Below are 21,753 nucleotides of genomic sequence, written 5' to 3'. Positions count from 1 at the left end.
AGCAATCTACAAAAGAGAAATGTGAAAATAGAAAAATCTCACCTCATCTCTTTGTTTCTGTAACTCACATTTATTCATGGGTGAGTTCAGCCTAAGAGTGATGGGATCGACAACTGCAACTAGAAAATAAGGCATACAAACTTATACATGCATAATGCATAGAAAAATTAAGTTTTAGCTTTTGAAGTCAAAGTCAGACTGTTTTGTCAATCGTGAAAGCAAGTCATATATATGTATGTGTATGTAATTTTCATTCGAACACGTTTCTTAGTACCTATGTATATAAAATAGTGCCAAAAAAGAAAAAAAAAAACACTTGACATTTAAAATAAAAAAATAATATAATATATATTTTTAAACACCCCACCCCCCTCCAAAAAAAAATTATTTTCTGCGTTTGCTTCTGTGTGTCATTGAGAAAAAACGGTATAAACAAAATGGCCACCAATGCAATGAGACATTGCAGTGCCAATCGTCTATTTTTTAAAATGGTGTATTCTTTATCTGTCAAATGCTTAAAAGAAGAAATATAAGTAAGTGACATTGGACAGGTTCGGACAACATAAGGGACTTCGTTTAAACTCAACTGCATTCTTTGAAGGCAAAATAACACCAGTTGTACTTGTACATTTTTAAAATGTCATTAATCTTAAGCTCATAACTTTACTTCACTATCTTTTACGTTCAGTTGATCAGAGCAGAAAGTAACAACAACATTGGTATGAATAAAAACAATTCCTTACACATTGTAAAAGTTCATTATAAATTGTGTTTTTTAATGTAACGAAAAAGTGTCTTTTCTTTTTCAGAACACAAACCTATTACACTAAACTTCAAATAATATTGTGGAATACTTCACACAGGTATAAAGTTCAGCTTTCAGTTGAATGAAAAAACATGATGAGCTAACATTTTGACACAAGTAGATTTGACATAGTATAGGTTCAGGCGACACAAAGGACTTGAAAAAAGGCAAGCTTGAAATAAAATATAAATAGTTTTCTAATAAGTGGTTTCATTTTGAGTAACACCGCAATTTAGGCAGCTGTCACTTTTAAATCTATCATGTTGTGACATTTGATACTAGAAGAAGGAATTTAACGAAACACATTTTGTGACATTAACACTGAACGTGAATATGGCCGAAAGTTGAGAGCAATAAATGACAAATCGGTGTTCAGATCGAAAACAAATTAACAAAGGGTGTCACAATTTTAAATTAAGTGCTAATTTAAAAGAAATAATTGATAAGATGTATTTGCAATACATTGGTCAGGTTCAGACGACATAAGTGACTTCAAAACTAAGCAGCAACCACAGAATTTTCCAACTAACTCCACTTTATCGGAAAGTAAGTCAAGGAAAATCTGCCTAACTATCATCTGATACTATTAAAATGACAGTCGTTTCATTCTAAATATTCAATTGTAAATTCGGCAAGCAGCTGCCTTAAACTGTGCGTATAAAATTTCATACAAAAAACCACCTTAGAATTGTAAAAATTAAAAATCTTGACCCGTGTCAACTCTTTCGCCTCATCTCCCTCCTCATACGTAATCGAAATCGTTGGCTTATGAAAAAGAGAGGAGATAATAGAAGGAACCTGAATAAAACAACAACAATTACTTGTGTGTGCTTAGAAAAATGCTAATCGGTTCAGTATAGTTCGATAGAACGAAAAAAACCTGTAATTGGCTTACAACTTTCATGTGGGTGCGGTGGCAGGGCGTAGTGCACTAGCTCCTCACACGCTAGATCGCTTGTTCAAGCCCAGCTCGGGCAAAAAGTTCTTCAAAAATTAAATTGAACATAAAGCGATTAAGCACCACTAAAGGAGTCTGATGATCGGGTTGGTCCCCGTGAAATAGCTATAACTCCAGCCTATGAACTTGGTGGTAGCACACACAAGTTGTTGTTTCATTCTAAATATTCAACAGTCGATCATGTTTTGTCATTCAACATAAAGCTGAACTTTATTACTCTATGGTTTACTTATTTTCTTAATTTGATGCTCTCCGTGAAAGTGTTCCTTGTTAATTTGGAAACAAAATAAGTAATATTTCCTTACAATACAAAATACAAATCGTGATGGACTTGTAGCTTGCCTGAGGAGTAATGTTTTGGTAGTAAAATGTTGGTACAATTGATATTGCATTCGTATCTCGATGGAAGTGTTCGTTGAGTAGTTGTGCATTTGGAATCATGTGTTTTCCATTGGCGAAAAAATCAATCTGTTACTGTTGATATTATTTAGTTTTGTTAATGAAAATGGACTAACTAGGCTTATTTTGCAGAAAACAGTTTTGATACACCAAAGTGTATCTCAGTTTCGATTAAATAAATCTTTTTGGTGTTTCCACCGCACAAGAAGAATTAAAAATGATTGAGTTTGACAGCACTTTCTAAAAAGCAAAGGGTGTTTTGATGTTTCTTATGAAGTGCAAGTGAGATAGTTTGATTTGTGTTAAACAATGAAGAAATGAATAGTTCAACACCATATAAGAAAATGCTACCAACTCCATGTGCAATTTTTTTTTAAATTTGATTAGAATAAAACTATTTTTTTTTACGCAAACATGCAAATAAACAGACCATTATGTTTAAAAACATGATCAGATGTCATTTCGACATAAGTAGAGTTTACTTTATACTTAAGAAGATGTTTTTTTTCTAATTTTCCAGTCAACTTTCCAATAAATGTTGCCTTTGTTGGAAGGCAATTTTTGCGGCTAGCCAATCAGATACTAGAAAATAGTCTAAACTTATAGTCACTTATGTCGTCTGAACTTTCATATTGTGTTGCAAATAAATCTTACCAATTGGTTCTGTTTTCAAATAAATACTATTAATGTAATCACTTAATTTAAAATTGTATAATTCTATGTCAATTTTTTTTGGTCAAATCACCGATTTGACATTTAAAGCTTTCAAATATCTGCGGAATTTGTGTTTAATGTATATGTCAAATGCCAAAAAATCTTAAATATTGACAGTTGCTCAAATAGCGAGGTACTCAAAATTAAAACATCTCATTGAAAAATCCTTTTTTTAGTCATGTAGTATGAAGTCAATTGATGGAAAACAAAAGTGAAACAAATCAAGGAAATTGTAGATATTTTTTAAATTTACATTTTCGTCAATTCACCATTTCAATACTTGATCGATACGCATTTTTGAATTCTCTGTGAAAATTTAATTTTAAAATTCTTATGTTTTAATAATTATGTTGTCAAATCTATCCGAAAAAAATTAGAAACTTCAAATGTCAAAAGATGACAGTTTCAAAAATGACAGCTGCCAATTAAGAAGGCTTTTTTGAAATGAATCCTCTTATGAAAAACCCCTATAGTTACTTTTGTTTATTTCGCAAACTTTTTCCCATCACTTCAAGATAAAATTGTTTTCTTATTTAAAATGCGTTAAGAAGAAGATCGAGATAACTCTTAAGAACGCAATGCATATCATTATTATTATTTCGGTAATACTTTTATTAGTATAAGTATGAAAATATAAAACAGGCAAGGACAACTCAAATTTCACCAAATCAACACCCACATAAATGTCAACACTTTAATTTAATGTTTGCTCTGACTTGGCTAATAAAAAAGAACGCACCCCAGAAATTTCCCAAGCGGGTTCTTAAAAATTTAAAATTTATATTTCCTATGCGAGTTAAAATTTATATACAGAGTTGATATTATAAGAGATATGAAAATATTCTGAGATATTTAATACTTTCTTATGATATTTTAGTCAGTTTGAAGGAAATTATAACTTTTATGTGCGGGATGGTTGAATTTTGAAATTAATTTCCTGGCTTGTGTCCTTGTGTATAAGAGAAACATCATTTTATGGAATGGCAGTGACAGTTCTTCTTTCAGTATAAAATTATTTAATATCTTTTTATTATTATTTTATCATTTTCTTTCATTTTGGAATGTTGAAAATTTGTATTGAAAGAAGACTACATTTTTAAAAGACTATTTATTTATATTGTTGTGTGAATATGTACATCCGTTTAAAAATTACACTTCAGGTAAAATAACAAAAGAAATTAACTAAGTAAACAGAGATAAATACCTGTCAACCATTTAAGAACATAGTTAAAAATAATGAAAGAAGCCAGGAGGAACCAGGTTTGAACCAATAAATTCAATTGATGAAGACAAATCTAATGCCTGGGAATCTTCTTCTCCTAACCTCAAATTTGAAATTGTACACTGTGGCGTATACCTACTATTTTTTTCAACTTCAAGTTATGTACATGTTCCTTTGGAGAGTGGCCTAAAATTTATTCAAAGATGGAATAACTTTTGTAAATGCTGTTATCTTTTACTTCTTTAAAGTTAAAACATGAGCTCTATGAGCAGAAGAGGCGAGAGGAGCACCGACTTCTCAGAAGGAAAAAGAAAAGAGAGAGCATGAGAAGCGTGCGGTCGAAATGTTGAGAGGTTTAAAAGCAGGAATGGAGTTCGAAAGTTTAAGGAACAGGTGAAACGAAATTCACAAGTACATAAACCTAGAACCGAATACTGCAATAGACGAAAGTGGAAACATCATAGTAAAACCGCTATGTCAATGCTATCACTCCCACTATCAGGCAGAATGGTAGATTCAACATAGACAACGAGAGCCAACAATTCTGTCCTCCCGACTTAGACGAAATAAAGATTGCCATATCTAAGCTGAAGTCCTACAAAGCCGCTGGAGCAGACGACTTGAATGCCGAGGTCTTTAAAACAGCTGGAGATAAGTTGGTTAGGAGCATGCACCAACTTATCTGTAAGATATGGTCGAAAGGAAGCATGTCCCTTGAATGGAACGTCAGTATATAGTAATAGGCATACAGCCTGATCCTAAAAAAAGGAGACCTTCTAAGCTGCACCAACTATAGAGGAATCAGTCTACTTAACATCGCCTATAAAATCTTCTCTGCCGTAATATGTGAACGTCTAAAGCTCATCGTCAACAACCTGGTAGGTAATTATCAGTTTGGTTTTAGACCAGGAAAGTCCACAGTTGATCAAATATTCACATTACGGCAGATCCTGGAAAAAAACCAAGAACACCGAATCGACACCCACCATCTTTTCATCGATTTCAAGGCCGCATATGACAGCATATATAGGGAAGAGCTGTGTAAAGCCATGTCTAGTTTTGGCGTACCTGCCAAACTCGTCAGTTTGTGCAGGATTGCTCCATAAATGTTGGAAACAACTTAACAGAACCTTTCGATGTCAAAAAAGGTTTTAGACAAGGTGATGCGCTGTCATGGAATTTTTTTAACATCGCGCTTAAAAGAATAGTGCAGAGGTCACACGTCAACGTTAGAGGCACTATCTTACAAAAGTCTGTCCAATTACTAGCATATGCTGATGTCATTAGCAAAATGGGTCTTGCGGTTAATGAGGGCAAAACAAAGTACATGCTGTCGTCAAGAAAAGACCTACAATATCGACGTCTTGGTCAAAACTTTCAGGTATTGAAGGACTTCGTCTACCTAACCTCCGCTGTAAACGCAGAAAACAACACCAGCGCTGAGATCAAACACAGAATACTTCTTGCTCATCGCTTTTTTCTTGGGCTAAGAAATCAATTTAGTGGTAAAGTCCTCTCTCGAAGGACGGGAATGATAAGGCCCTTAGCCAGGAGGGTAAAAGTCCAACGACTAAGATGGCTGGGTCACGTAGAGCGCATGGAAACCAATGCTCTGGTCCAGAAAGTCTTCGAATCAACACCCACAGGACAGATGGCGCACAAGTGGAAAGTGGCCTCACCCAACTTGGATCAGCGACACTGGAGACATCTAGCTAGGGACCGAGCTAGATGGAGAAGTTTGTTGGGTGAGGCCCCAGTTCACACAGGATTGTTGTGCCACCTTAAGTAAGTTAGTAAGTGGTGGCCCTTCACAGTCAACTTTGTAACGTTTGGTTACCAAATTTAAGAAGACTGGTTCAGTAAACAATCAGCCAACATCCGTATGTTCTAGGAACGCAAGATCGGCCAAGAACAATGCCACGGTCCGACAAAGTGTACAGCAGAACCCGAAGTAGTCTTTTCCTCCCCGTGCATAAGAACTCGGGTTTTTGCAGATTTCAACTTGTCGAATTTTGTGTCGGGACTTGTGCCTACACCCCCACAAGATCCAACTGACCCAGGAGCTCAAAGTTCATGCCCCATAGACAACGCTACCGTTTTTTCACTGACTTGGTTTCGAATCGTTTGGAAGAGGACTCCAATTTTGGCCGAAAAATCATCTTTAGCGACTAGGCACATTTTTGGATGAATGGCTGTGTTACCAAGCAAAATTGCCGTATGTGGGACGACACCAAAACACGCGAGGTTAACCAGGTGATAATGCATCCTCAAAAACCACCGTTTGGTGTAGTTTTTGGGCCGGCGGCGTAATTAATCCGTACTTTTTTGAAAATGACGTTAGTGTGGCGGTCACCGTCAACAGCGAGTGCTATATAACGATTATAACTAATTTCTTATTTCCCAAATTTAACCATATGGACCTAGACGACATGTGGTTCCAGCAGAGCGCTACGTGAAACAAAGCAAACGCCACGACATCTACCCTCACGTATTAAAAAACCCGATATTAGTTGAATCATTGCAATATAGTGGATTGCTTAACATTAAAAAACGCGAATTTTAAATCAATGAATTCAAAAATTAATGAGAGTCAAGTTGTGGAAGAAATACCGGCAAAAAAATGGTTAAAAACCATCCAAAACAATCGCATGCAATTTAAATGATTCTTATTTTCACACATAGGTTCCCATTTAAAGCTGTCATTGAAATCAAAACGTACAAATGTTTAAATGGGTATTTTGTTGTTTCCATTTGATTAAAAATACAACCAATATTCCATCCACAGAAATAAAAGAAATGTTTGAAAATGAAGTCTTCTATTTTCCTGACAGGAATTTATTTTGCTAGACATATGATTTTATTTTGTCAAAATATAAAATGAATTGTTCCACTGATTCTGAATTCAAAAAAATATTTTATTGCTGCCAGAAAAAAAGTTCAATATACGAGTATTTTCGATGATCGCTATTAGAGATCTGTCAAAAAATTTTAATTACTTTTTTTGTGTTCAATTTGACATGTTTTGTATCAAAATAGAGTAGGTACGTTTTTCACCCAACTTTTCTTTTAGTTAATTTTTAATTTATTCAATAACAAAATCGTTTTTAAGGAATAGCCGAATTCTAAATTCATAATTCAAAACATAAACTATTCCTCTGAACGGGTTCAATTTCTTTTGGATTTCCAGCAATCAGTTTTGTTTTCTATGATCAACTCTTAAACTTGATTTCAATCCGGACATTTTGTTTTTCAATGATAGAAATTTCCAATGGTCGTTATAACCTTTCAAAAACTGTCTTCTTAATATAAAAGTCCAAACTATACAATGAATTAAACTTTTCATGCAAAATCAATCGCTTCTAGTCTTTTAACTAACTTCAATTTCAAAACCGAAAACTAGTCACCTGTATAATCGGTGTAAATGTCAAGCAATTCACGCTTATGGTATTGATTTTGTTCTGTTTGACATTAGGTCCGTTCGCGTACTTTCTGCACTAAAGTTCGTAAAAAATATATTTTAAAGAGTGGGGATAAAATTCTCTCACCAAAAAAAAAAAACTACAAAAAAGTAAGCTAACGGAAAACAACAAATTGTTCACACAATGTTACTATCTTTTTATTTTTTTTAATTTTATAGCTGACGGCAAAAGCGAGCAATTTATTTAATTTATTTGAATGTCTATCAAATTTGACACTCTTCACAAATCAGCGCAAAGAAATTTCTTGGCTAAAATTTGTAGGTTAATGAAATATTTTACTTTTTACTACTTTTACGAAAAACATCGAAATTTTTGAGTACGCGAACAGGATTTGGTTAAATTTCGAATTTTTTCGTAAAATTGGACTGTTTTAGGAGGGTAAGCGAACGGACCTATTTTTGTGGATCTTTGTGGTTTTGGACATTGATTTTAATTTAAAAAAAAAATATTTGTTTACATATGTATGCATGTACATATATGTACATATATGTATTCTTATTTTTAAAAGTCAAATAAGCTTTAATTAAATATATTATTTTCTTTCACATGGCTTGTTTTTTTTTGCGCAAACATTTTATTCCTTGAAGAGTGGATTTTGTGTGGAACGTGAATTGAGTTTGACATTTCATTACAATCAAATAGCCATAAAATAAACTAAAGCTATATTTACACCTTTTTGTTTGCAATTTGCACATAATTTAGTATTCAAAATTGTTTAAATCGCGTTTATTGATTTATTTGTCAGTCATTGATCGCTCTCATGTGAATATTCCTTTAAAATGGACTTTATTGTTATCTACTTTATTCTTATAGAATTGAAAGATCTTATGATGTAAAACAAAATATAGTAACTTCACTAGTCTCTTAATTTTTTGACATTTCGTAGTAGAGATTGGGTTTTGTCTGAGTTTTATGACATGACATCAGCTGTCAAATTTCTAATTTCTTAGCAAGTTTGAAAGTTGTGACATTTGTGTAATATTCATGTTTCCGTCATGACATATAATGCACTAAATGTTCAATCCTTGTGGATTCATTGATGCTTAGTCAAAAGCTTGAAAATTATGTTTGCTACAAGGCAATATTTCTTGTTTGAATAGATGAATAGGATTCTTCTGAGGAGATATGTAGTTTTTTTTGGGTAAAGTCCGATTGTTTTTTGCCCAACGACCGACGTCAGAATAATTTAGGTTGAAGCCCTACTCCGTTGTAAAATTGCACATACAAACTCAAAAACAAAGACAAACAATTAAAGAACATTGTTTCGATTTTCCTGGAGAATAGGAGAGGGAAATATCAAACCTATCTACAAATTAGAACTACATTTCGGGTTCTCAAAGCCTAAGCGGATTTGTACGTGTCTTTTAGTGGAAAGTTTCTAGAGCAACATTTGACATAAGCATTTGACATACGCATATTAAATGTCATTCTGCAGCAAGAATTATACTTTTATAGCAAAGTTCAGATCCTTACATTTTATATCTACCATAATAGTCTTTTTCCAGGATGTACATAGATGCAGATGTAAATCACATTCACAAGGACGACAGAACGGTAAGATTGGTACTCGATACCAGGCCATCAGAGGCAACAGATATCTCTATCAAAGGTCAAAAGATGACATTATCTTATACCGTGAGCAGTTGGTTGTTGGTTGCTTTTAGTTGCAATTTGAACTTCATTTTTGTTTTTTCTTGTCAATGACTCGTGTTCCCATTTCCACTAAAATTATATATCTTTTTATCGCTACTGGCGGAAGTTACAATATTTCCAACTAAAGTATAGCATGAGGTCTGCTCTGCATACAGATTCCAAGAAAACATTTTCTACCGGAGGTAAAATCAATAGAGTTGTCGTAAAAAGAAACAAAAAGCATCTCATTTCAATTTCCATGTTCGTTAACCGTGTGACAATGGCAGAGGAAGAAAAATAAAAAAACCAAATCATCGAATTACACAAACGTTTCTCTTTATCTCCATCATAGTCGAAGATAAGATCCTTTTTGGGAATGAGGGTTGAATGGTGCCATTTAACAAGGTTATTTAAGTGGAAGAAATGTCCATAACAGCTTTATCTAGGAACGATAATTGTCTGTAAAAATAGACAAAAAAAAACATTCCATAAAAACCGAAGAAGTCCATCAGCTGTTTTTGTGTAATTTGTAAGCTGGAAGCTTTTCCTACTCGCATAACCAAGATGATTTTGAGATAAAACAATTACTTATTTCAAAAGATACATCATTAACCAGGTGTCAGATATGATTGTAGGAGATTGGGCAAAAGTTTACATCCGGCCTAAACGTCAACAGCCATCATTAGCGATTTGATTTTTGAGCATCTGTCAGATGACACATTTTCAAATGCAAATACAAAATGCACTTTGTTTTTATCCATCAGCTGTCAGCTTTGGTTGGCTGACATTTACACATTTGACAACCAGTGCATTTTGTTTTAGATTGTTGTACGTTGCCATAGAAAGTTGCTATAATATTTACAAATGGCAGCAAATGGCAGCAAATGTCAAATCTGTCTTGACATTTGCGAAGTTAATGCAAAATATAATGTGTCAAGAAGACATAAATTCCTTAAATCCTAAAATATTTCCTTAAGGTGGCGGTGACATCTTTGTTTTTTTTTTTCAAATAAACGTAATGTGAAAATACTGTTACACATAACACATAATTTTTATCACAATTTACGCATAGCTTACTCTCGTTTCACATTCATAAAACGTGTGTGCGAATAAATATCTGTTTATTTTTATTTCATACAGTTGACATGATTCTGTTTCTGTTGTTCTTGAATATGTCTTTTGCTGTACAAACATTCAAAAAGAAATAAGAAAAATAAACGATGATAATTCCATCAACTTTATGGAAAATCCTTTATAAACACTCTATCTTGGGGGCTCATCAAAAATATTTCCTACACAGAAATAAAAAGAATACATTATACTACCAAGAAAAGTTTTCCCGAGTTGAAAAAATAAAGTTTTTCTTTTCTTTTTTTTGTCTGTAAGACGACGATGACGACGCATGGCGGTGGGAGACGACTTTTTCTCAAAAGGATATTAAATGATGTAAAGATTACATTTTGAAGCAATGTGAATACAATTTCAATTATGACGTAACTTTGAAGAAATTATGAGTTTTTATCAATCAATCCAAATTAAACTCACTTTATTATGATGACAAGTTGTTTGTTGTGTATTTTAGGGAAAAAAAGTAAAAGATGTTTATATTTATTTAAAAATGAGCAAAAGAGAGTTGATAAGGGATGTTTTTTGTGTGTGCTTACTGCCTAAGGGAAATAATTTATTGTTTTTTTGTATACCTAATTCAAGAAGCCGTAAGGGAACAAACAAAATGACAGCGTAAATCTTACTTGTTACTTCCTCATTTTGAAGCATTAAAGTATTAAAATCCAACAAAATAAAATTATTAAGTGACAGGATCTTACAAAATGTCTCTTTCTGTTCATTTTTTACGTGTGATTTATTGCAAACAAAAGTTTATGTAATTTAAAAAGTTGTCACACAATAACACTTAAACTTAAGGTTAAAAATATCCCTTTTAAAAAATTGAATTATTTGAACAAAATGGGACTAATATGAAATTGAAACTGTAATTTTACTTGGTCATAATTTAACAACACACAATATTCAATAAAGTAATAGTTTATATGACATTTAGATTCTATTGACATTTTTGACAAGCGGTTCGATTGTCTGTTAAAAGCGATTCATTTTGACGTATCAACATTTTATTTCATTCCAACTGATAACTTAAAATGACAAAGAATTGAGGCAGACGTTATAATTTTTTTAAATCATTGGGATGGGGATAAACTGATCCAACTTTAAATGAATTGCTTCAAAACAATCCAGTGTGAACACCACCTTATAATTAGATGTAGTTTCTTCATATTTTTGTATTATTTTGGATTCCAGTACCTTTTTTAAATTCATTTTCTTAAGTAGGATGACCATCAGATAAAAATGATATTTTCCATAATTTGTATGACATTGACAATGACAGCTGTCAAAAATTACAATAAGTTTACCATTCTCATAGTTCATAGTTTCCGGCTTACAGCTATGCATATGGAAGTTAAATGTTTTAATATCTAGGACATAATGTCATTCAAAACTTGCAGCTAAAGTTAAATATTTGCATCTTAGTTTTATTCTTAGTAAATTTCTGCAAAGGTTCCTCCTGTAAAACTTTTTTAACTATACATATTTGTGTGTCTTATCTACTGTCTTACGTAAGACTTATTTGCATTTAAATAAACACAATGGTCGTGTTGGCGGCACAGTCAGCAGACGCGTCAAGGCATCGCCATCGTGTCGGGAAATAAAAAATGTGGGACACGGCTGCATGTTTTGCAAGTTGATTTAATTTTTCACTACAAAAGAGACGTGTTCCAACTTCATTTAAATAAATCAACAATTTTATATAAAGATGTATATCTAGCAAATAAAAAAAAATAGAAGAAACTTCACAATAGAAGGAAAACAGAGCTATTTGTATTTAAGTGAAGTAAATACTAGGAATGTTTCATTAATTGCATTTGTTTAGACTTTGTGGCATGGAGAATTGAGTTTTTGTTTTGTATAAATACTTTAAATTAAATTTGAAGGATAAAATGTCCTAATTCACAATTCGAATTTTTAAAATATTGACTAATAGACAAATGAATTGTAGTTCATGCATCAAGCTCCTCTTCTCGAATGCATCAACCCAAAACTAATTTGACAGCTACATACAACGCCATCTTTAATCGTGTTCATTCATCATGAAATACATTTCTTTTTGTATTGAACTTCAAAATTATAACAAAAAGAAAAACTAAAGTTAGGATGAATATGATCCCAAGCTTAAACTCACTTTAGGATTTTAAAAACTTTTGACGTTTAGAATGGCAAAGCAATAAGTGTTGGTCTTCTTTTTTTTTGTACCGTTATTATTATTGTCATAGATATAAAAATAAAGTTGAGTCTAATTTGGTTTAACTAATTTGTGTTCGATACTTCAGAAAATTTAAAGTTCCGTGAAGTTATAACTTAATATGACATTTCTATCCAATGTACACACGACCTTAGAAAAAAAACATATTGGTTTAACTTTATTGAAACATCAAACAACATCATAATAATTTAAAATTGAATACAAACAACTAAATTATAACTGTAGTCCCACTCTTGCATATACACAAATACTGTATTCGTCCATATCTATACGTTCAAAACTGTTCAAAGTATATACACAACACTCACACACCCTCTTCAACAACGGAACAAAACGAAAAATCAACCAACAATGTACACATCATTATGACGTTTAGGGAGGTTGGGAGAACTGCTAGTTCATTTGTGCGCCGCCAAATGACGTGACTTGATGCGAGTTACAATAATGTCAGTCATTGTTGACAACGTCAATAGGATAGTAATGATATAACTGTCGGAAGTCGGATATTGTTTGTAACGCAATTTATGACTCAAACTAAAAAAAAAGAAGACATTTTTGTAAAGAACTTGTTTTGATGACGGAGTCAGCCAAGCGAAATCCCTAATGACACATTGACCTAAGGGCCCGTTACATTGCATTGCGTTGTGTTGTCTTTCTACCAACATAAAAAAGAAGCAAAAGGATAACATTTAATAATATGCTGTTGTCGAAATATTTTAAAATACAAACAAATTCAGACATTTTACGAATTTCAACATCAGCATGTAGTCCAACAAAATATGAGTAATATATTATATGGAATAAGGGGTATGTCCTTCGTCCTCGTTAAGAACCAACGTACGAGTACTTCTTTCACGTATCATAAAATTTGTGCAGACAGTACACAAACGAAAGGCTATGACTGAAAACAAACGTCCGTAACATATTAAAAGTTGTGCACGGTTGGTCTTATGTTTAAAATTAAATTGCTGAAAGTTCAACCAGTAAAAATTCAATTTTACACTAATGACATTTTCCTTACAGAACAACGTTAATACAAAATATGCTGTTTTTGTGTCTCTCTGCAATGAAGAGAAAGAAGATTGCATGTTATTGGTAAATGGCAACAATGAAATTGTGAATTTCAAATTCAGGTGGCGTAAGAGTCATTACCCAATTCGGAAGATAATATAATTTTTGCAAATGGCGGCAGATGTCAATTCTACTTTGACATTTATGAAGTTAACAAAATGAACGTCTACAAGACATAAATCACTGTACTCTAATACATTTTGTGACACTTTGTATATAAATGAATTCAATAACCAAATTATTTACAACCCTTTCAAATTGTATACAATTTGTAATAAATCAATATTCAATATTCAGTATTGTATATAAGAACTTGATGATTTTTCATGATGATGGGGCAGTATTCAATTTATCAATTAAAAGTCTGCATTGTTGATAGCAGCATGGTTTTGCACTTTTCCTTAAATGTCACATTAAACAAGACTAGAGGTATAAAGCATGCGAACATGATGGTAAATGAGGCGATGAAGTTGTCCATGGTCTCGGCGGCATCGGCAAAACAGCACAAAGCAAAATACGTATATAATAAATCTCCAATTAAGTTCGTTCAAAAATTAAGTAGGTCAACTTTGCGAGCAATTAATCTTAACGGATGGGCGGAAGAGGGGAGTTCTTTTTTTTTTGTTTTGCGGAAGTCAAGGAAAGTATATGGTGTGGTGTTGAAGCTTTTTATAAGAATTTAATGAGCTTCCATTTATTTTCCAATTATATACTTTACATCAGACTCATGTGAGGTTTCTATGATTGTTTTCTATGGTTTGACAGATGAAAATTTGAAACTGTTTTGACAGAGAACCTCGACCATTTTGCGATCAACTAAACTGTTCGCTGATAAAGTTCATTGGTGATGAAATGTCATATATGTAAATATGAGGAGAAAATGGGCGCGTTCAAAAAACTTGTGACTACGAAGTCAACATTCAACTAGCTTTGTGAATGTAAAATTGCAGTACAAAGCTGATAATCCGGAACTGTCATATTCATGACAAATACAAATATATAAAATAAGAAACATTTGAGTTTTTAATAGTTTTTTTCTTTTTAAATTCAATAAAACTAAATAGAAGATATAATTTGATTGAATGAAATGAACCGAAAGGTTGAATTCTTGTGTCCTTACCGAGCAGCTTATTGTGTCAAAACATGAAGTTTGGGGAAATCAACATAGTAATCCCAGAGGTAACCATCTTTTTAATTTGATGAATCTTTACAGCGTTGAATATGGAGTCAACCTGCTGGCTACTGAAAAGCCATCGTATCCAAGAAGCGGCTCCTTTCTGAATCTTTTGCTGTACGATACCAGACTGCCAGTTACAGACAAAGTGAGTAATTACCCTCGAAACTGCTTACAGACAGTCGAGTACGATAGTGATCATTGCGGACTGGCTGCTGTAATGCACATTCCGAACGAACGCGTGGAATTGGAAGAATACGCTACAACGCACTCTTACAATTACAGTAAGATGCGCTGGTCTCGTTGCACCAAAGCCCTTGCGAGAGAACTTCGTTCGAGTGACATAGCCCCACCAAACAACAGAAACCTGACAAGAAATTGACCAACAATTACAACAGATGGACGAAACAATAGAACGAACGATGGAACGGACAATTCCAAAGTACAAAGAACGGGACCAAATGGACGCTTACAGAAAAGCGACTATTGACGCACTACGTAAGCACAAGAGTGGCTTACTGACAAGACTTAAAAACTTGTACAGACGACTTACAGACCCACATGACTTGAAGGTTAGGACACTGAATAAAAAATGTCAATCTGTTGATTAAGGAGAACTACAGGCTATCAATTAACAAGTAGTAGGACCGTTAGATCCGGTCAGTTAATTCCCGTGACCCTAGTATATTCCCTAAAATCAACGATATTAAGGAAAAAGAACGATAATGACCTTCCATGTCTGAAACTCCAAAGAACCGAAGAGAACAGAGACGTACTCAGGACAGCGCAAATAGATCCAGAAGAAGCCATCTTTGACGATGACTTGTATATAATTAAAGATCCGAAGGAAATAGTGGAGGCGGTGGGAGCTGCTTTCCAGCAAGTGTACAAGGTGAATGTTAGCATTCGCCCCAACCACGACCTGGAGAACAGAGCCCTACTTAATCACTTTTACCTTCGAAATGATATGACACAATAGCAATCTGAGAACCGTGGTTCAATGACAATTCCTTGGCAAATGCCATAATCGCCGAGCAAACGGAACCAAGTCCCTTGTTAGTGACGAAGGTTGAGCTTCAGCTCATCTTCAATTCAATAAAAAATAAAAAGTCAGCAGGTGTCGATGGTATATCCAACGTTGTACTAAGACATTTACCGATGGAAGCAATTGACATTTACACCACGCTCTTCAATTATGCACTGAATAATGCATATTATCCAGTGCATTGGAATACCGCTGTGGTTCATCCTCTCCCGAAAAAGTGGAAGGACAACTCCAACCCGTCAAATCTTCGGTCGATAAGTCTTCTTCCGAGCATCAGCAAAGTTTTCGAAAAGATCATTAATGGGGCTCTAACTAAGTGGGCTGCGGACAACAAAATAATTCCGGATAAACAGTTTGGGTTCAAGGCGGGTCATGACACAATTCATGCTGCGTCTAAACTTGTTTCTGATATCCAATGTAATAAATCAAAACAACAATGCACAGGTGCTGTTCTGGTTGATTTGGAAAGGGCCTTTGACACCGTATGGTTAGAGGGTCTTTACCTAAAACTGAGCAGGCTTGGCATAAGCAAGCCATTGTTGTATATACTTTATGATATGCTTAACGGTAGAAAGTTTTTCAAAAGTGGCAATGTAACTTCTACCACAACATTCTTAATTAAAAATAGTCTTTGACAGGGAGCGGTGAATTCACCGATTCTCTTCAGCATTTACACCAGCGATCAGATAGGTAGTCTTACAAAGGCAATTGCGTACGCCGACGATCTAATTGCGTACAGAACGGCCCGAAAGGTTGAGCTAATTAGAATTCTCTGGAAGCGTGATTTTAAAGAGATTCAGCGATATTGCGACGACTGGAAACTGAAAATAAATATCCAGAAGTCGGAGACAATTCTGTTCCGGACTCCGTTGGCAAGGATTACGAGGGATACGTGCAAAAATTGGAGCACGGGCAGCCTTTAGCTAGCAAAAGTGTAGTGAAGTACCTCGGTATCTGGTTAGATCAGTATTTATATTTCGACAGACATATAAATGCTACTCTGACCAGGGCCAGAGGAGCCTTCGCTCTGAACAAACGGCTGTTTGACAGCAGTCGGCTTGACCCCAGAGTGAAGAAACGATGGAGTTTCGGGTGTTCAAGCGGCAGTGTTTACGGTCGGTGATGTACCGGCTTATACCGAACAGCCAAATCTTCTTACGTGCATTACTATTCCAACGAGGTCCTATACAACGGGGCTTGAATCAACAGAATTGACAATTTCGTGATAAAACTCGTTCGAGGTCACATTGAAAGAGCTATGTCTTCAACAATTTAATTTACGGGGCGTTCTATCCGAACGAAGAGTATTTTGAAATTGCACGCTTGAGTGGCTTCATTCCACCAGAGGCATTCCCCCTTTTAGATAGATGCGGTCTGATACAGGATAGATTAGCAGTTCCGTTAATCTATAACGTCAGACGACGAACCGTTGATAGGCGAATCCTGTACAATCGGGACGTCATGGCACAAGGCGGAGCAGAGCTCCTTCGGTTCAGAAGTGCTGTGTCCGAACGGGACTGAACTGATAGGGTGAAGCAGGAGAACCAGTTTTGGTGGCTTCAATCGGTACTTGATAGTGGGTAGTCGGGACGGTTACATACTTCTTTTATAGTTTTAGGGTTTAGATTTAAGTAGAATAGGCATGTTTTTTTTTAAATTTTAACTTTGTGCTTTTACGTCACTCCAGTGACAGGTTGCATTATTTTTGCTGGATTTAACTTTTTTTGTTTTGTTCCGTCGTTCTTTTGCTTTGCAAAATTTCTCATAAACTGTAAAAAATATTAAGAATAATACATGAAATCCACATCTTCTGCAAGTTAAATCTTTTTTGTATTTCATTCCATTGTAAAAATAATATGGGTTTAGGTCACGCCTCTTACTTGCACAGTCAGTTAGTCAGTCAGTTAGTCAGTCAGTCAGTTAGTCAGTCAGTTAGTCAGTCAGTTAGTCAGTCAGTTAGTCAGTCAGTTAGTCATTCAGTTCGTCATTCAGTTCATCAGTCAGTTAGTCAGTCAGGTCAGTCAGGTCAGTCAGTTATTCAGTCAGTTAGTCAGTCAGTTAGTCAGTCAGTTAGTCAGTCAGTTAGTCAGTCAGTTAGTCAGTCAGTTAGTCAGTTAGTCAGTCAGTTAGTCAGTCAGTTAGTCAGTCAGTTAGTCAGTCAGTTAGTCAGTCAGTTAGTCAGTCAGTTAGTCAGTCAGTTAGTCAGTCAGTTAGTCAGTCAGTTAGTCAGTCAGTTCTTCAATCAGTTAGTCATTCAGTTCGTCAGTCAGTTAGTGAATCAGTTAGTCAGTTAGTTAGTCAGTTAGTCTAATCAGTCAGTTAGTCAGTCAGTTAGTCAGTCAGTTAGTCAGTCAGTTAGTCAGTCAGTTAGTCAGTCAGTTAGTCAGTCAGTTAGTCAGTCAGTTAGTCAGTCAGTTAGTCAGTCAGTTAGTCAGTCAGTTAGTCAGTCAGTTAGTCAGTCAGTAAGTCAGTCAGTTAGTCAGTCAGTTAGTCAGTCAGTTAGTAAGTCAGTTAGTCAGTCAGTTAGTTAGTCAGTTAGTTAGTCAGTTAGTCAGTCAGTTAGTCAGTCAGTTAGTCAGTCAGTTAGTCAGGCAGTTAGTCAGTCAGTTAGTCAGTCAGTTAGTAAGTCAGTTAGTCAGTCAGTTAGTTAGTCAGTTAGTCAGTCAGTTAGTCAGTCAGTTAGTCAGTCAGTTAGTCAGTCAGTTAGTCAGTCAGTCAGTTAGTCAATCAGTTAGTCAGTCAGTTAGTCAGTCAGTTAGTCAGTCAGTTAGTCAGTCAGTTAGTCAGTCAGTTAGTCAGTCAGTTAGTCAGTCAGTTAGTCAGTCAGTTAGTCAGTCAGTTCTTCAATCAGTTCGTCAGTCAGTTAGTGAATCAGTTAGTCAGTTAGTTAGTCAGTTAGTCTAATCAGTCAGTTAGTCAGTCAGTTAGTCAGTCAGTTAGTCAGTCAGTTAGTCAGTCAGTTAGTCAGTCAGTTAGTCAGTCAGTTAGTCAGTCAGTTAGTCAGTCAGTTAGTCAGTCAGTTAGTCAGTCAGTTAGTCAGTCAGTAAGTCAGTCAGTTAGTCAGTCAGTTAGTCAGTCAGTTAGTAAGTCAGTTAGTCAGTCAGTTAGTTAGTCAGTTAGTCAGTCAGTTAGTCAGTCAGTTAGTCAGTCAGTTAGTCAGTCAGTTAGTCAGTCAGTTAGTCAGTCAGTTAGTCAGTCAGTTAGTCAGTCAGTTAGTCAGTCAGTTAGTCAGTCAGTTAGTCAGTCAGTTAGTCAGTCAGTTAGTCAGTCAGTTAGTCAGTCAGTTAGTCAGTCAGTTAGTCAGTCAGTTAGTCAGTCAGTTAGTCAGTCAGTTAGTCAGTCAGTTAGTCAGTCAGTTAGTCAGTCAGTTAGTCAGTCAGTTAGTCAGTCAGTTAGTCAGTCAGTTAGTCAGTCAGTTAGTCAGTCAGTTAGTCAGTCAGTTAGTCAGTCAGTTAGTCAGTCAGTTAGTCAGTCAGTTAGTCAGTCAGTTAGTCAGTCAGTTAGTCAGTCAGTTAGTCAGTCAGTTAGTCAGTCAGTTAGTCAGTCAGTTAGTCAGTCAGTTAGTCAGTCAGTTAGTCAGTCAGTTAGTAAGTCAGTTAGTCAGTCAGTTAGTTAGTCAGTTAGTCAGTCAGTTAGTCAGTCAGTTAGTCAGTCAGTTAGTCAGTCAGTTAGTCAGTCAGTTAGTCAGTCAGTTAGTCAGTCAGTTAGTCAGTCAGTTAGTCAGTCAGTTAGTCAGTCAGTTAGTCAGTCAGTTAGTCAGTCAGTTAGTCAGTCAGTTAGTCAGTCAGTTAGTCAGTCAGTTAGTCAGTCAGTTAGTCAGTCAGTTAGTCAGTCAGTTAGTCAGTCAGTTAGTCAGTCAGTTAGTCAGTCAGTTAGTCAGTCAGTTAGTCAGTCAGTTAGTCAGTCAGTTAGTCAGTCAGTTAGTCAGTCAGTTAGTCAGTCAGTTAGTCAGTCAGTTAGTCAGTCAGTTAGTCAGTCAGTTAGTCAGTCAGTTAGTCAGTCAGTTAGTCAGTCAGTTAGTCAGTCAGTTAGTCAGTCAGTTAGTCAGTCAGTTAGTCAGTCAGTTAGTCAGTCAGTTAGTCAGTCAGTTAGTCAGTCAGTTAGTCAGTCAGTTAGTCAGTCAGTTAGTCAGTCAGTTAGTCAGTCAGTTAGTCAGTCAGTTAGTCAGTCAGTTAGTCAGTTAGTTAGTCAGTCAGTTAGTCAGTCAGTTAGTCAGTCAGTCAGTTAATACTCCAGTTGCTATTTCTGAAACTCATATAAAAATGGTGGACATCTGTTAAGTTTATGTTCTTGAAGATCTTGAAATTTAAGAGATTATAGAACTAGAGGGTCATACAAATATAGTAGTGTAGTGCCAGAGTTTGGGTGAACAGTGCCGTATTCTACTTTACCATACTATAGTATTATTTTTCACATAGATAAACAAATGTTATTTGTATGAATTTAATACGAATTAAACACGCATATGTACTTATAAATATGTAAATTAAAATATTATTCTTTGTTCTTTATTATTTCAGAAAATTCAATTCAACAATTCAATGCTCCATGGATATATGTAACGAAAAACAAACCATAGCTGGACAAAAAAAAATTAAATTGATAAATAAATAAAAGAAAAAAAATTCCAAACAAAAATATATATAATCAAGAACAATGGATTGTCTATAAATAATAATATCATGTCAAATGCAATCAACTATTCCCCCATCACCCTCACCAAAGACTACGACGACGCCGTCACAGTGACAATGATAATAACGATAATGAAACAATTTGAATATTCAAACCAAATTCTACGCAGGCTTCAATTATTAACAAACAAATTCGGTTGAAACTACATAAATGTCATACATACTGTACATATGTACTATATGTATATAACACAAATTATACAGTCCTAAAATTTGACATACATCTACAAAAACACAACCCACAAACATAAATTACAACTCATGTAGCTTCGATGTAGCTTCGTGACACACTTCGAGGACTTCGGGGATCAATTACCAAAAGAATACACCATCAAGACTGATTTTTCTTCTCTTCTCTTCATTTACATAGCGTACATATAGTTCATGTACTCGTACGGTACATTCAATCAACTTCATTTTGTATCCGAAGAAACCATTTCAACAATATACTTATACGTTACTTACTTACATATATTATACCTTTCATTCTCCTGGGATATTTACATATAGTTCCAGAATATAATTTCCCTATATGCAACATATGTATAAAATAGTACACCGACCGAAGAGTACATAATATTTACAGTTCACAGCAGGCTACCACCAACAAAACAAAACTAAACAACAAAAACATACAACAAAACAACATTGGTGAAAATGTTGGTTTTTGTGGCAATTTTCATTATCCATGCTTGTATAGCAGGTAAGTTTTGAATCTACTTTGTATATAATTTACATATTACATACAGCTATGGCTACAATAATAGACACATTTTTATTTTTTAGGTTAACTGTTTTGCTTTTTCACTTACTTTCTATGCTATAACCGATTAATATGTCAAATAATATAATGTCCCATTTTGATTGTCAAAAAAATATGAACACTTGAAGAAAAATCTCATACCACCTTCCTTAAAGTGTGTAATGCATGACTCCCTCAATTGTTGAGTACATTAGGGATTCTATGGGGCCAATATTTTGTTGTATTCTTGTTAGGTGATCCGGTAAAGTAATTAAAGACAGCATTTGTTCAGCCAATCCCAAAAAAGGACTTAACACTAACGCCTCTTCTTTTCAAGGTCATTGGATTAGAAATTTTCTTTCAAACTTCAATGTGATTCAAAAAACAATTGGTGGTGTGCCTCAGGGTTCCGTTTTGTACCCGACACTCTTTCTCATATTTATAATCCTCTTCCGCTTTGGTACTTCAACGGCAGCATATG

At 34.7% G+C, this 21,753-nt stretch overlaps 1 protein-coding gene across 7 annotated transcripts in view; it reads left to right on the top strand.

Annotated features, from left to right (window-relative positions):
* LOC129952972 (uncharacterized) overlaps positions 1–21,753 on the top strand; it is a 141,520-nt gene that overhangs the window by 20,943 nt on the left and 98,824 nt on the right. For all 7 annotated transcript variants that reach the window (XM_056065963.1, XM_056065962.1, XM_056065972.1 and 4 more), the window contains one exon: positions 20,357–21,233. In XM_056065963.1, coding sequence (XP_055921938.1) covers positions 21,188–21,233 — 46 coding nt within the window. In that variant the 5' untranslated portion in view covers positions 20,357–21,187. The remainder of the gene's footprint in view (positions 1–20,356; positions 21,234–21,753) is intronic.

The sequence above is a fragment of the Eupeodes corollae genome, chromosome 3, assembly GCF_945859685.1.
Source record: "Eupeodes corollae chromosome 3, idEupCoro1.1, whole genome shotgun sequence".
Lineage (NCBI taxonomy): Eukaryota > Metazoa > Arthropoda > Insecta > Diptera > Syrphidae > Eupeodes > Eupeodes corollae.
Note: the sequence above shows the minus strand (reverse complement) of the source record. Positions and strands in the feature narration are given on the sequence as shown.